Source organism: Cyclopterus lumpus, chromosome 24 (assembly GCF_009769545.1).
Source record: "Cyclopterus lumpus isolate fCycLum1 chromosome 24, fCycLum1.pri, whole genome shotgun sequence".
In the NCBI taxonomy this organism is placed as follows: domain Eukaryota; kingdom Metazoa; phylum Chordata; class Actinopteri; order Perciformes; family Cyclopteridae; genus Cyclopterus; species Cyclopterus lumpus.
The window spans coordinates 13,841,137-13,855,805 of record NC_046989.1 but is presented as its reverse complement, the minus strand read 5'-3'; the positions used below and the strand labels follow the sequence as shown (position 1 = coordinate 13,855,805).

The 14,669-nt window shown below is 42.2% G+C and overlaps 2 protein-coding genes across 2 annotated transcripts; one reads left to right on the top strand and one right to left on the bottom strand.

The window, feature by feature from the left end:
* Window positions 1-569: 569 nt before the first annotated feature.
* On the top strand, window positions 570-3,082 carry fam89a (family with sequence similarity 89 member A). Its single transcript, XM_034527865.1, has 2 exons — window positions 570-983; window positions 2,752-3,082. The coding sequence occupies exons 1-2, from the start codon at window positions 735-737 to the stop codon at window positions 3,028-3,030; spliced, it is 528 nt and encodes a 175-aa protein (XP_034383756.1). The 5' UTR covers window positions 570-734; the 3' UTR covers window positions 3,031-3,082.
* Window positions 3,083-10,608: 7,526 nt separating this feature from the next.
* Window positions 10,609-14,564, bottom strand: arv1 (ARV1 homolog, fatty acid homeostasis modulator). The gene is made up of 5 exons (XM_034527110.1): window positions 14,409-14,564; window positions 14,025-14,144; window positions 13,093-13,246; window positions 12,427-12,651; window positions 10,609-11,259 (listed from the first exon to the last, which is right to left on the bottom strand). The coding sequence occupies exons 1-5, from the start codon at window positions 14,502-14,504 to the stop codon at window positions 11,132-11,134; spliced, it is 723 nt and encodes a 240-aa protein (XP_034383001.1). The 5' UTR covers window positions 14,505-14,564; the 3' UTR covers window positions 10,609-11,131.
* Window positions 14,565-14,669: the final 105 nt, after the last annotated feature.

Here is a 14,669-nt window from a genome sequence, read left to right as displayed (position 1 = left end):
ATCTCTCGTGTAGATGGATTCACATGATTAAAGACAGTTTTCCTGCCTATAAGTGTCGGCATTGGCAGGGAGACGCCCAGCAGTCGTTGTGTTAAAAGGGCAGGAAGTGGATTTTACAACTCATCCACACAATCTAGCAAGTTTACAATAATAACTCATTTCCACCGGAAATTAAAATGCTAAATAAAAGCTATTAACCAAAAAATAGAATAGGCAGGCAGACTTTACTAACTAATTAACAAGTTATATTCAGTACGTTACACTATCTTCCAATATCGCAAACTATATGAAAACAATCCCATTTTATAATACTATGTGTGGAAAATGAGCTTTACTATTAAGTTGGTCAAATGGTACACAAGCACACCAACATGTCTATCCAACATAACTCAGAAATAAATGAATGTTTACATTGTGAAATGGGGGGGGGGGGGGGGGGGGGGGTGATGCGTCCAGAACCCACATATTATATTTTCAATAAAAAAAAGAAGAAAAAACGTTAATCTGTTATGCTTTTATTTTTGGTAAGCATACCGGAAGTCCACCTACTTAAATCCGGGTAACTTGATGTGGCGTCTCCGGCCGCCCTGGGCAGATAAAACCACGACTGTTACTCGGCTTGTTTGGTGCGGGAGAGACGGCTGTTTACTCTCCGCGGCTGCAGCGTACACGGGCGTAACAGTCAAGTTGCCGTCTCCTTTCTTTTCGTGGTGGCACATCAACCTCCCGGGACAATGAATGGTAAGTCAACGAACGGCTCGTTGGGGGGAATGGCCTGCATCGAGGGGCTGCCCCCGCTGCCGAAGAGCCTGAGCGGCTTGCTGAACTCGAGCGGTGGCTCCTGGAGAGACATGGAGAGGATGTACGTGAAGAAGACCATGATCCAGGACGACCTGAGCCGAGGCAGGAGCAACGCCGACAACCTGCTGGCCAACAAGCCGGCCAGCCTCGACGCCGCCCTGGCTCTCCTGCGGAAAGAGATGGTAACATTCCGGGGAGTGTTCACACATGTATTTGACTAAAAGAGAGGGAGAGAAACGGAGAGAGTGCCCCGTAGTTCACCCCTTGTTTTGGTCGACCGCCGTTTCATCTTTATCCGCTGCACATTGAACGCGGCCAGGTTCCCCAAAGACACACGTTGGGTTGCTTTTTGGGGCACACTTGCACACCTCTTGGTGTCTGACTTAAAGCGTGTTGACAATTATTCGAGTTTCGTCAATATCTCGGCTTCCGTACCTTCACCATGCATCAGGGCACGTGAATAAAATATAAACCTCCAGGTGCAGATCTCGCGCAGCATCGCCCGCAAAACGACTAGCATTGTATTGGCGGTGTATTGTATGTTTTGACAAAGTGATCATCCGAACCTATTGATTCATAAAGTGTCTCTTTTTTTTTAATTTGCAAAGTCGTTTTTGTTTCGTGAAGCATGCAGACCTTTTTTTAATTTTTTTTTAAAGAGTCTGGCATTAAATAAGAGGAACCATGATCAGGGACCGCTTTTCAGTGGATGAGACCAAGGAAGACAAAAACACACAAATAGGCTACTGCTGATTTTTATTCAAAACTCAATTTAATTAGGCTTCAGTTTAAACGTTTTTTCATCTTCTTGCATACAATCTTTGCAGTGAACATGTGTTGTGTCTACATAGGTGTGACCAGAGTGAGACACTTATTACAGCCTCTTGTTCTCTTGCCAGCAGCAGGGGTTTTCATGACAGACCCAGACTTCACTCTCAATGCAGACCCCCTCCATGGCTGTGGGTCAATCCATAACAATAGTCCGTTTCCTCATAGCCAGTAATTGAGATAAAAGGGGTCAAACTGTTGCTGAAACTCTATCCCTTTGCCATTTGGATTTATGTTACAGGCTTTGCTAAATCCTATTTCTGCTCTTGTGCTTTACTCCCACTGCAGCACGTTCCCCACTCGCTCTGATTCTGTACATGTGTTGCCTTTGGGTTAGTCGATGTCCTACATGTAGTACGCTCCCCAGTGTGTGGGCCACAGCACTCAGGACAGACTTGCATGTCTGCCCGCTGTAGTTTTGTTTGGAAGACAACGCAGTGACCCGTAGTTCATACTGCATGGTCAGCTGAGCGGTATGCAATAGAAAGGCCCCTTTCCTTGAATTATTAATTTCATAATGTCAGGTTGGGTGACAGATGAGTATTAGTTTACTAATTTATTTTGTCGATATTTATTGATTTTATTTGCCATTTTATTTTTTTAAAGACCATCTGGCCTCACTTGTTTTGTCTGGCAAGCAGTCCAAAAACCCAAAGATATTCAAATGACAAATGCATTTAAAATGCAGAACATTTTTCCATCTGAGAGGATGGAACCTGTCACTGAATGAATTTTGGCTTTATTCAAAAAAATTATAATATGAGTATCAAAAAATGGTGCTTCTTTTTTTGGGGGGGGGAATTGAGAGAAAAGTGTATCTGTAATTATTTTGATTAATTGTTAAGATGACCAAACATTTCCATGCTCCTTAAGTGTGAGGATTTGCTGCATTTTCTCTTTTGGTTCTGGACTGGTTGTTGGATTAAAATGATGGCAAAACTCGTTAGTTGCAGCTCTAGTTATCTGGGGCTGTTTGAGTAATATAGAGTACGAATCACCGATTATCTCAAGGAAGTACTTGGAAAAGCAGATTTAATGTTTAAAGCTCTTTGGGGGACTTCTAAAAGAACGTCTCATCAGAAATGTGTCCTATATTAATTGGGTTCCCCCGGTTCTCTTCAGGTGGGGTTGCGTCAGCAGGACATGTCGCTGCTGTGCCAGCTGTGGTCGCTCCACGAGTCCATCCAGGATTACAAGGGCAGCTGCCAGGACCTGAGCGCCGCCTCCGGCCTCGGCATGATGGAGAACGGCTACTTCGACGAGGACGACGAGGATTACCCGGAGCCTGGCGCCACTCCCACCGGGGAGCAGCCGGAAGGAGCGATCGGAGACGGGACTGCGAAGAATGGGAGCGGCGTCGGCAAAGACGACAGCTGGGACTCCTTTCACATTACCATCTGAGGCCTCGGTTTCAGCATATATTTTATTCTACAGATGGATACATATTTTTGGGGGGGGGGGGGGAGTGGTGAAAGACTTGAGTTCGGCTGGAGAATTTTTTTTCTGGAAACCTTGTGGGTCTCCAAGAAGGAACCAGTTGGTTAGAGGTAGCAGTTTATGGGATGCCACACTAGACTCCCGCTTTCAGTTCAGCTCCTCCTCAGGTGAAACACACCCCTGCTTGTGCTGCAGAAGTGTTTTTTTGTTTATTTTAAATGTTTTGCAGCGTGACCAGGAGCTTCATCAGACGGGGAGCTGGGTGTTTTGACAAGCCGCTTGCTGACGCCCTCTCACACTCAGTAGTTGAGATGGATCGTAATCCAGGATATATATATATATATATATATATATACACACACACACACACACACCTTTTTATTTAAAAAAAAAAAGGTGCTGCTTATATATCAAGTGGTTTTGCTAGCCAGTTACCCGTTCTTTTCTTTACATATACGTACAAAATTTATGAACAAAGTTGTATTATTTATTATATAATATAAATATCAAGCTATTTTGTTTTCCTGGTGCTCAATGGAGTTGTTGTACCGCAACTCTACCCAGGTATCAGGGTATGCATCATTTACTGGTAAATTGGGACTCTGCAGACGGTGTTGCTGCAAAGAGAAGGTCGCCTGTGTGGACATGCTGAATGAGACTGCGTGTTTGCTTTAAAGAAAACTTTGTATCACACTGAAAGTGATCTCACCCTAACGACACAGTCCTGCAGGTATGTGGACTTATGCTGAACAGGATCATTACCAGGCTGGTTTCGATACGTCGGAGAGACGTAATGGGTATAATTGATGTTTTAAACTCACCGGCAAACCTCTTTACAGGCTGTTTACCTCCAAAAACGGAATTAAATGTGGAGCTTACGAGACAATCCTGGTCACTAACAAGATTGTAAGAGCAAGTGGTTTAACTCGGGAGATCTCGATGGATCTCTGCTGGTGCTTTAGATTGAAACCCTCCACAAAGACAGCCTTATTTCAGAAGTATTGTTTTCGTTTTGCCATTACCCTCTATTCTGTGACGAATATTTCTGCTCCACATATAGGACGGTCTTCCTTATTATTCTGTAGCATGCAGTGCCACAGCCCGCCACACCCGTTTAGAGGTGTGTGTGTGCGTGCTTGTGCGTGCCACAAACCAAAGAAAGTGCAGCACTCAAAAAGAAATGTATTTGGTTTAAGGAGCTGAAATAAGGCAGTTTCTCCTTTTTTTTTTTTTACTTATTTTTTTATGAACTGCTCTTGAATGGTTACGTTTGACTGTACGAATGTACAGTACATAAGGACATATGATGTCTTGAAGAATGTCTTTACAGTTATAAACATGACGTCTCTGTCCTAGTGAATTTTTCAAGGTGGCGATGGTGATGGCCGCTTAACATTATGAGACGTTTCTTTTATCGCTGACGAGTGAAAGTCTCAGTTGCTTCATGTTTGTGTCAGTCAAAAGTAAAGTAGCTGTACGTGTCATAGTGACCTCATATCAGACATCACAGCAGCGTAACATCACAACACCGCTCACTTTCAACATCTTGTGCTGTTATTATCCATAATGCAAGTTTTCTAAATGGAACCATCTTAGTAGAATATTACGGCACCGACTGACGAGTTGGGTCGATCGTCGGCTCACTTTTATTTGCTGCCAGTCTTCTCGGTCCATTAAAGGTCACAGGTTACGAAACCAAAAGGTTTGATCAATAAACCTGCGTCTGGATGTTTCTAATGTAACATGTTAAATTACCTGTTGAGGGTCAGTACAAAACAACCCGCCTGTTTTATCACTGCAAACTAATCTGGAGCTAACTAACAATACAACATTTCTGCACAGAGCTGACCCCAGGTGTTTTATTGGATGTCGACACAATTAGTGCCTTTTGTAAACCTTCCAGGTTTCCGACTGTTCAACCTGTGCACGAGAATAATAAACCACCGAGCATTTTATCGTTTGACTCGCTTGACACACACTTGGTGCTTAAAGCTGCTACCTGTAGAACAACCTGCTACATCCCTTACTGGTAGTGTATCACATCAATATGCAAATCCAGAAAATCTCAGAAAGAGACGATTTTAAAGGCTGTGAAGAGATTTGGAGGTTCACGCTGCTGCTGCTGTGCTTGTCTCACCTGTTGGGGAGCTTTCACATCCCAAAACTTGTAGCAGCCTTGAACTCTGCCAAGTCCCCTGCAAAATAAACCACCTGGTGCTCCTCACTTGTTCACGCAAGTATTCAGCGAGTGCTTGTGCACCTGCTCGTGGTGGTTGTTGCGTTGAATGTCCCCCTAAAAGTACAACTACCTGGTCCTTGTTCAGTCGCTCAGTATTACTCAGACACTCGATGCTCCTCGTGCAGTTGCAGTTGCTCAACTGCGACTTAAATCCAGCAAAGCAGACTAAGAAGAAACGTGCTTTTAACTTGAACACCGGCAAGTTGTGCCCAGTATTGTACCGTTAGCGGTTGAAAAGTGTGCTCTCTCTCTCTCTCTCTCTCTCTCTCTCTCTCTCTCTCTCTCTCTCTCTCTCTTCTTCACGTGATTGATGGATGTGCAATGCGGTGATGTCATCTCAGGGTAACCTTGTGGCAAAATGTTATTTTTGTGATTTGTTCATTGCCCCTGATGGAAGATTATCAACGTGTCTTTTACTTTGGAGGGATGGGGGGGAAAAAACAGTTGAACACGATTGTTAATGTGCACAGTGTGACGTGTCGCCCTCTTACTGTGTTTCTCTTAAGGCTGAACAATCGCATGAGGGAGTCAATTGGTAGAAGAGACTGACTTGTATTTCCTTTCTACTTAAAGTGGCCACAATAGACCAGAATGCAATGCAACCACTAAGACGTGGGGCGTTATGACTCCAATGCTGTTGCTGTAATCGGTCACACCTCATTGTTCACCTCCACAGCCCCTACTTTAGTGGTTGTTACTAAGCACTCTGGGACATGTAGGCAGGACGGAATAAGATGAGTTGCAAAATGGCCGTGTTTCAGTCATCTAAAAACGAGTGGTGCTTTTGCCAGGGCTCCCTCTGAAAAATGCCCCAAAATCCATTAAAAAAAACATGAGTTTTCCCACTAAAAGTCCAACTTCTTCTCCTTTCTCCGAGCTGTGTTGAGACCCGGGGTCTTATCGGGGGAATCGTAGCGTGTGAATCAGCCAAGTACATGTAATAAACATAACTGATGCTTTTTACAGCCGATTATTAGCGTTGACAAACTGATTGTTCAGATTGTCATCCACCTTTTTCTAATTACCGGCGGTTAAATTCGTTAGAATCTGTGAGCGAAATGTCTTACTTTGTATTTATATTGTATATCATTCATCATAATCATTTATTAAATTACTATTAGTGGGAAAGAAAATGTGTTGTTGCATAAGCAGAAGTTACTCAGAACGTGTTGTTGTACCGTCTATCAGGACTCCTGTTCTTTGATCTACGAATGACCATATTACGGTTTCTCTGGACAATTAGTCTCCATGCTATCATAGTTATCATACTGATATTAATTAATAAAGTGATTCCATTCTTTTCAGGTTTTGAGGTTTTTTCTTTGACATGAAACTGAATTGTTAGAAATGAGCTGGACCAAAAGTCTAGAGTATAATTTCTATTTTATTCTATACTTTAAACGTCTACAATCCTATTATTATATAGCACATTTGTTGAAATTAGCTCCTTTACCAGTTGCAGCATTAAGGTGATGTACACATTATTGCATTAACAATTACAATCAAATAATAGAATATAAACTATTCAGAAATGGATCATTCTGCACAATGAGCACTTTTGCTTTATATTTTGATTTTAATAATTGTGTACTTATATTTAAAGATCGTTTTGAAAGTCAATCATTTACTTGTAGTAATCTACACTGTGGTTATGCCACTTTTAATTAAGTCTTCCACCACAGGGAATTTCATTAGTTTTGTATATATACTTGGTCATAAATCAAAGTATTGGACATATTTTGATGAAACGTTAATTAAATTAAATGAATATGCTTCACCCAGAGGGGAACATGGCGCTCTGAACCAATCCATCAAACAGCTGTTGAGATATTTCATTTCGGACCAATATCCATGTAGTCATGCCATACATATACAACATGGCTAAAAATGATGAGACCCACAATATAAAGTGTCATCCCTATCAGCCCAAGCTGCAGTCTCCTCGCTCCGCTCTCCTCTGTCCTACTTCCTCTTCCTCTCTCCTGAATCCTCACTCCGACCTGCTGTGTTAATGCACCGATCTGCATGTTGGTTCTTCAGTCGCTGCCACGCCGGAGCAGTTCTGGTTTTAACTGATCATTACTGCGGCAGCGTGTGACGGCTTTGATGCTGCGAGCTTCAGATGAATTACTGATGATGATGAACGCTGTTCATATTTTCACACTCGGAGACTCTTATTATTTCAAGTTCTCACAAACCTCCCTCGCTGGGAGACTCGTGGAGAAATGGGTCACGCGGCAATCGGTTCAACTGCATGTGTGCAGAAGGATTTCCACTTGGGAATTTTGCCCACTGAATTATTAGTCTGGCAGCTCAACAGTCAAATAGGTGTTTCAAAATTGTATTTACTCCACTTCCATTATCTGACAGCTGAATACTTTGCAGATGAAAAACATGATTTAAAAAAAAATGTTATCGAACACATAACATATGGAGCGTTATTGTACAGCAACCCACTCTTAAAAATAGGTCAAATCAGCTGCAATGCAAAACATGCTGCTTTAACATGAATGCAATGTTTTGCATGAATAGTTTTACTTCTGTACTTCAAATACATATTCTTCTTAAAAACGATACACTTTTATTCAAGTAAACCATTCATTGAGTGGTTTTAATTGTAATGGCAAAATGGTGGTGCTTTGTCTTTTTTCTTCTTATATACAGTATGTTTTGCTTTCGGTGCTTGTTGTTTTTTTCTGGCTTTGCAATAACAACAAATTTAGTCTGATAGCATTTTTTATTTTGTATTTGTATGCAAAATAAAATGGTGTGCTCCACTTTTCCCCTTTTCGTCAATCCCCAAAACGAGTATTGAAAAGCAAACGAGTCAAACTGCTCTGGAGCCGAATGAAAGGACTAAATAAAAAGCTCTATATATATATATATATATATATACATGTGTATATATATATATATATATGCTGACAGTTGTGCGTTGTGTGACGCCCATGTGTCCTCTCTCTCTACTCTGGTCTCGTGCTGCCCGTTCGAGCGTCTGTTGGGAGATTAGAGCGGATTAACATATAATCTTGTCTGAGAGCAAATCCCAGGTGCGCATCACTCTCTCCACAGGAACGGATGGGACAGATTTCCACATCAGAGGCGGGCTGTGTGGACCAGCTGGTCTTTCACAACAAAGCTGGGCCTCTGAATTAGTGGGAATATTTTAAAACCGAAGGTTCGATGTTCGCCCATTTCTGTTGATAATATAAATAAAATATTGAGAGCATGTTCTTTTGTCCCGTGTTAATTTTTGTTTTGTTGTTCTGTCTTTTGTTTCCTTTGTGTTGTTCGTTTCAGTCCGTTGATCCTAGTGAGGCCACTCTGTGACAGACATGCTGTCTCTGACCACGAGACAAATGGCCGCTGGTTAGCGTGCAACACATTTACTGCTAATTTAATAGCTCATCATTTTAATAGTTATATGTCCTTGTGCAATTCTATGTGCTGTATCATGATCGACATCGAGACTGCGGTGCAACTGCATCTCAGGGAACGTCTTCAGATTTGGCCCAATTGTCTCAAGGATCAACTGAGTTTGGTGGTCAAAGGTTAAAAGGTCAAGGTCACTGTACACTAGCCGTGAATCAAGAATTCGTAGACTAATCATGAGGACGTCACAGAAATGTCTAGATGAATGCTGAAGTGATGACATTTTGGACAGACATGGATTTAAAGTGCATTTTGATTGGTGGAGGCATACATCTGCGACAGATTGGATGGATTCCCATGAAATTTGTTGATATTTATGTTCCGCCCAGGATGAATTGTTGACTTTTCTTCTAGAGTCAACTAAAAACAAAATCTTATTTTGCCCAATCGATAATGATGGATGGATTATTAGATGAAAAGTTACTTAAACGATGACCTCCAGTCTGTACATATTAGGTACAATAACCGTTTCAATGTCAATTTCCAGCAAAGGCAAAAGCGTTTGTCCCAGCAGAGTATATCGACTCGAGGTCGGATTTACCCTCCGGCTTCAGCTCCTGGTAGAAGGCTGCGAGGTGACTGCTGTTACAGTAATCTGATTAGTTAGATTAAACCGCTGCATGCCACGCTAACTGACCGACACTCCCCAGATTCCACATTTAGAAACTGCCTCGGGGCTTTTGTTCACTAAGCCTCGAACGCTGCGTCAACAAGTTACACGGGCACAACAAGTGTCGATTCATATGCTCATCAATGAAAGAAATGTATTCACAGGCCTGTAATAACATGTGCAGCGGCAGCACACACACACACACACACACACACACACAATCAAATATACTGTTTAAATACTAATACTGTATTTACGCCTCTTATATTTGAATGTAGCAGTGTTTAAAGAGCATATACTGCAACATTTTTAATATATAAATAAATATATATATACACACACACACACACACACACACAGCGTGTGTCTCTGCAGCTTGCGGCAAACTTGCTCGACAAGTTCGTTTTACATAATTCATCACAGACGCAGAGTCGCTGCCAAACTTCAGGGCTCGTCTGTGGCAGAAGGCCACATCGATGTCAACATTCATACAGACGCAAACGCCAACACTGAAAGTTAGCATACGAGTTGATACATTTAGGATATTTTCTCTGATGACATCATATAGGACTTTGGTGCAACGACACAAATAACAAATATTAAGGAGATCCAGAGAAAACTTTTACTCTGGGAATAAAAGGGCGTTATAGCTTTCAAAACATAATCTGGGATCTTTGAGAGAACATCATTGGATCTGGTTTTGTTCAGAAGGGAATCCGCCTCCCAGCTGTTCATGACGACGGCTCGACTCCTGCAAAGACTTCTGGGGGTCGGGTGGTTGATACTGCAGGGAAGGGCGGCGGATACATTCCCCTCATTCCAGACCCGCGGTCTGTTTCGCACGTTTGTTTTACCGGTTGATCGTTGGTCTGTTGACTGACAAATACGTTCCAGGGCCAGTGAGCTTTGTAAAGTTTGCCCACACGTTTCACAATTATTACTTCATTCAGGTATTGGAGGCGAGATGTTGACTGTTGACTCCAGACATAAAGAAATCCATTTGCTCCATGTCTTTAGACGATGACGATTAACAAACCACTCTGTGATAACCTTCAGAATATTGAGGAATTAAACTGGAAGGTTTGGTGTATAAGTGCTGCTGAAGGGGAGATTTCTGTCAGAGAAAAAAGCTCATTCTGAGAAAACAGCCTTCAACGACATGTTTCTGGAAAATTCCATTTGTAAGACTACAGGCGAGTAGTGTTAAGAAAATAAATATATATCTCAATGCTTTAAATACGGCAATTAATAAAAGGGAAAGTAAAGTCTGTCTGCTTTATTTATTCACTTAACCCCATTTCATTCTCAAAATTCAACATACGTGCGTGTGCGCGCGCGCGCGTGTGTGTGTGTGTGTGTGTGTGTATGTGAGAGAGTTCAGATCAGCATTTCACCAATGAGCCAAAAGAATGTGAAGAGTGCCGTCTGGGTCCTGTCCAAACAGAGAAGTAGTTCTTGTCAAAATACAACCTCTGGGTGTGCGTTTGAGAGGGACGCTGAGAAACGGTGATTCAGATCAGGGGGCGCTCCCGTGCCAGAGCTCCTCTCCGTACGTCTGGCTCAATAAAGTCATCAAATCACGTACAAAATCCCACTAAAAAGTCTTGAGAATACAAAATGAAAAACAGCAACTCCTCGTCATCTTTCCAAAAGTGAAGGTGGATCTTTTTCTCTATAAAGAGTACATACAAATATAAATAATAACATTCGTGTAGAGTGCTCATTTAAAAACCGGCCTCTCGCGATCACTCGTCGCTTCCTGCGGTGACGGACATTTGTCTCGTTCATTCAAACGTCAGCAGGTCCTGGATGCTCCACGGAAGCCTTTTATAGGCCTGAGCCACGCAGGTCTCCGACAGCAGGCCTAAGCACACGGCCATCAGTGACAGACGCCTACTGCTGTTCAGGATCACTGGAAGAGAGAGAGAGAGAGAGAGAGATGAGACGATCCCTTTAAAAAAACCATATTGATAAAAAAATACGTGCAAACCAAAAAAGGTCTCCTGTGAGAAGTTCAGTTTTCAAACCTTCCCCCGAGCACCTTTTTGCCAACAGGCATGTACAGTAACAAGCTGCAATGCGGTATCGAAAAGACAAAAGAAGATGAATCAAAGCAGTGAAAAGACTTTGTTGCACCCGACGGACTCTAATTAGTTCTTCATGAACGTGACGTACAGACTCTCGCCGTCAGAGTGGCAGGCCGTAAATGACTGAACAACACGTCATTGTTTGCTGCCCACAGGCGAGCTGCTGAAGACAATGAGCTGCAGCTGCTGCGAAAAAAACATGGACTAAAACTGTGGTGTTGTGTAATGTATTTATGTTCAATGAGGGGAGGGGAGAGGGGGGAGTGGGGAGGGGGGGGGTCTATGTAGAGAGGAGCACCAGGAGCAGGAGGTGGGGGAGGAGGAGTTAAACTAAGAGAGAGTTAGTTGCCACCTGCTGGTGCTTTAAAAAAAAAAGAGAATGAAGCACCAGGGCATCCCTGATCTACAAAAAGGTACAGGTAACTATAATGTGTTTATTATTTACAGATTTGGCCTTTTAGAACAAAATGTGAGCATCACCGGTAACTCAGTATTGTCCATGACTATTATATTATGAAATCATTGCAACGTGATGAGGGAGGATTTTACAGTGTGTAAAATCTGCCTTGAAATATTTGCTAAAACCCTCTGACTATTTGCATGCAACATTTTAATGTTTCATGAAGACATTCAGCTGTTTCAAATGAGCCACAATAATAACAAAAAAACAAGAAGCTCTAAGATACAGTATATGTTTGAATGAGCATAACTACATATGTTTTCTTTTGTAGTGACAGTAGTGTAGACTTTGAAATAAATAACTACTTTTCATTCTGGTAATGTAACAGCTAAGGAGGCTGTTAATAATTTGAGTAAATTGCTTTTTCTTAATTTTGTTTTACATAAGTTTACATTCACCAAAAACGAGGCCAGCACTTAAAAACTAGCCGCGTCTATCTGAAAAACCCGGGCGAGCGAAAGCTCCTTGACCTTCCATGCTGGATAACACCGGCGTTGGAGGACAGGGCCCTCAAACCGATGCGTCCTCTTACCTCTGATAGCCTGCGAGTTGGAGGTGAGCACAAACAGTTTGATGAGGCCCAGACAGAGCGGCGAGTAGTCGTGCTCCCAGATGACGGCGGGGATGAGGAGGACCTTGCCGTAGCAGGACAGCAGCAGGGCTCTGAGGAGCAGGCTGAGCTCCAGGGTCCCGCCGTGCAGACGCCCCGCCACCGCCCAGAGGAACCACAGCGCGCCGCCGCAGAACGCCGACAGCTCTACGCCACCAGCAGACAAACACGTCAGACATATGAAGATGTGTTAAGTGCTGATTTACTGATTAGCACAAAAAGAGTGCAGCCTACAGTCTGGATCAGCAAGATTTCTATTATTTATTCTATAGTGGGCACTTGACCCCAGGATAGTGCAGAAATGACCCCCCCGACTGAGTTTTTAAATCAGTTAAGGCATTTATCAAGCTAAAGTATTCAAATGTGAGCATTTGCGACTTTTCTTTGATTTCTATGATTGCAAATTAAATATCTTGGATTTGGACTGTTGTTTGGTCGAAACAAGGGATTTAAAGATAATATATACACACACACACACACACACACAGACGTGTGTGTGTGTGCTGCGTGTATACATATACATTAAACAAAAAGCAGTGACACAAACAGTAACAGACGTGCAACGGAGATCTGGATAAATCATCTTACCGAGGGCGGCCAATCCAAACATGCCGTAGAACTCCCATTCCTTGGTGTACCTGATGATGTCAGCAGGGTCACTGCTCCGCTCGGAGCCGTGGAGCAGGGACCACCGGAGGTAAGCCTCACACAGCAGGCAGAACACACACAACTTCCAGTGGATCTGGAGAGGGGAAGGACATGTACAAATACACACACATGTATTCAGAGCCCTTACTTAAGTAGAAGTACTATGCTAATAACACAATATTACACAACAAGTGCATTCAAAATTGCACTGTAGTAAAAGTATGTGTCATCAGTAAAAATATACTAGAATGATCAAATCCAGAAATCGTACTGTCATATATGATGTTTCTGGATAAATATTACTGCTGCAATAATGTGTATCGGTACATTTTTACTGTTGTAGATGTTTAAGCCTGTGCTAATTGTACCTCCTTTAAATACTGTTGGGTAGTTTAATTTACAGCAATGCATTGTATTCTGCATTGGATCCTTCTGGGTTTGAAGCGTAACTGTCCTGTGAGAACCATGTGTTTCTCAAAAGTCAACCTTTCACAAGACGCTTGCATTTAATTAAGAAGAAGTAGAATATTCTCAACACATAAATAAACTCTTCATCCTTCAGTTTAGAAACAAAAAGTCAAAAATAATAATATATAAAAAGATATAGATGATTTCCAATGGAGAGGAAGTGTAACTACAGCTGTCGGACAAATGTACAAGAGTAGAAAGTACAATATAGAGTAGCATGACATGGAAATACTCAAGTAAAGTACCTTGAATTGGTAAGTACAGTAACATAATTCCACCACTTTTGACTTGTACCTTAAGCGCTCATCAAAAGCCAAAAGGCCTGTAATAACACATAACACACACACACACAGTTATAATATCTATGGTTGTGTGTGCACGAGCAAGAGGACGAGTCGACTTACATTCAAGGTTGTGTTGAACAAAATGTGTCTGAAAGCCTGCGTCTTGCACAAAATGGCATCAATCAGGATGATAACTGGGTCATATTCAATGTACTTATCCACTGGCTTCTGGCACGACTCCTGCAGACACACACACACACACACACACACACACGCAGGTAACGTCAACAGCAGATCATGTTAGGGACATTATCCTTATAATTAATAGAAGAGGGTTGTCCAATAAGTGTTAGCCATAGAGAGATACACACATACAGTACTTTAGTTGTAGGAAGTAGGAATAATACATTAACTTAGTTAGCCGTTTCGTCTTTGAAGGGAAACATTGTTAGCTAGCATTGTCATAAATAGTACCCAAATCCAAGAAGTGAACCGTGAACGCACACATATTGTTATCTTCAGGATCCCGTGACTGTAATCCCTGTGTAACTCCAGGGCCTTTTCGTTACATTCAACACACCTAAAGTCATCTTTCCCCATTCTTCCCGTTCTGTCAACTGCTAACTGACTACAAAACACCGCGAGCGTGTGAGCGTGGATCGTGTCACACCGGAAGTGAGACTTTTACATTCAGTTCCGCCTTCAAAATTAAAGTGCAATTTAAAGATATATTCTACAATCAATATAATCTGATTGAATTCGTGC

What these genes read in the sequence shown, in the direction of transcription:
- fam89a (XM_034527865.1), top strand. Translation starts at nt 735, where the DNA reads ATGAATGGTAAGTCAACGAACGGCTCGTTGGGGGGAATGGCCTGCATC. An exon ending in CTCTCCTGCGGAAAGAGATG is followed by an intron (nt 984 to 2,751) that starts GTAACATTCCGG and finishes GGTTCTCTTCAG; the next exon opens with GTGGGGTTGCGTCAGCAGGA.
- arv1 (XM_034527110.1), bottom strand. Translation starts at nt 14,504, where the DNA reads ATGGGGAAAGATGACTTTAGGTGTGTTGAATGTAACGAAAAGGCCCTG. An exon ending in TGTTCAACACAACCTTGAAT is followed by an intron (nt 13,247 to 14,024) that starts GTAAGTCGACTC and finishes TCCCCTCTCCAG; the next exon opens with ATCCACTGGAAGTTGTGTGT. An exon ending in CAACTCGCAGGCTATCAGAG is followed by an intron (nt 11,260 to 12,426) that starts GTAAGAGGACGC and finishes TCTCTCTTCCAG; the next exon opens with TGATCCTGAACAGCAGTAGG.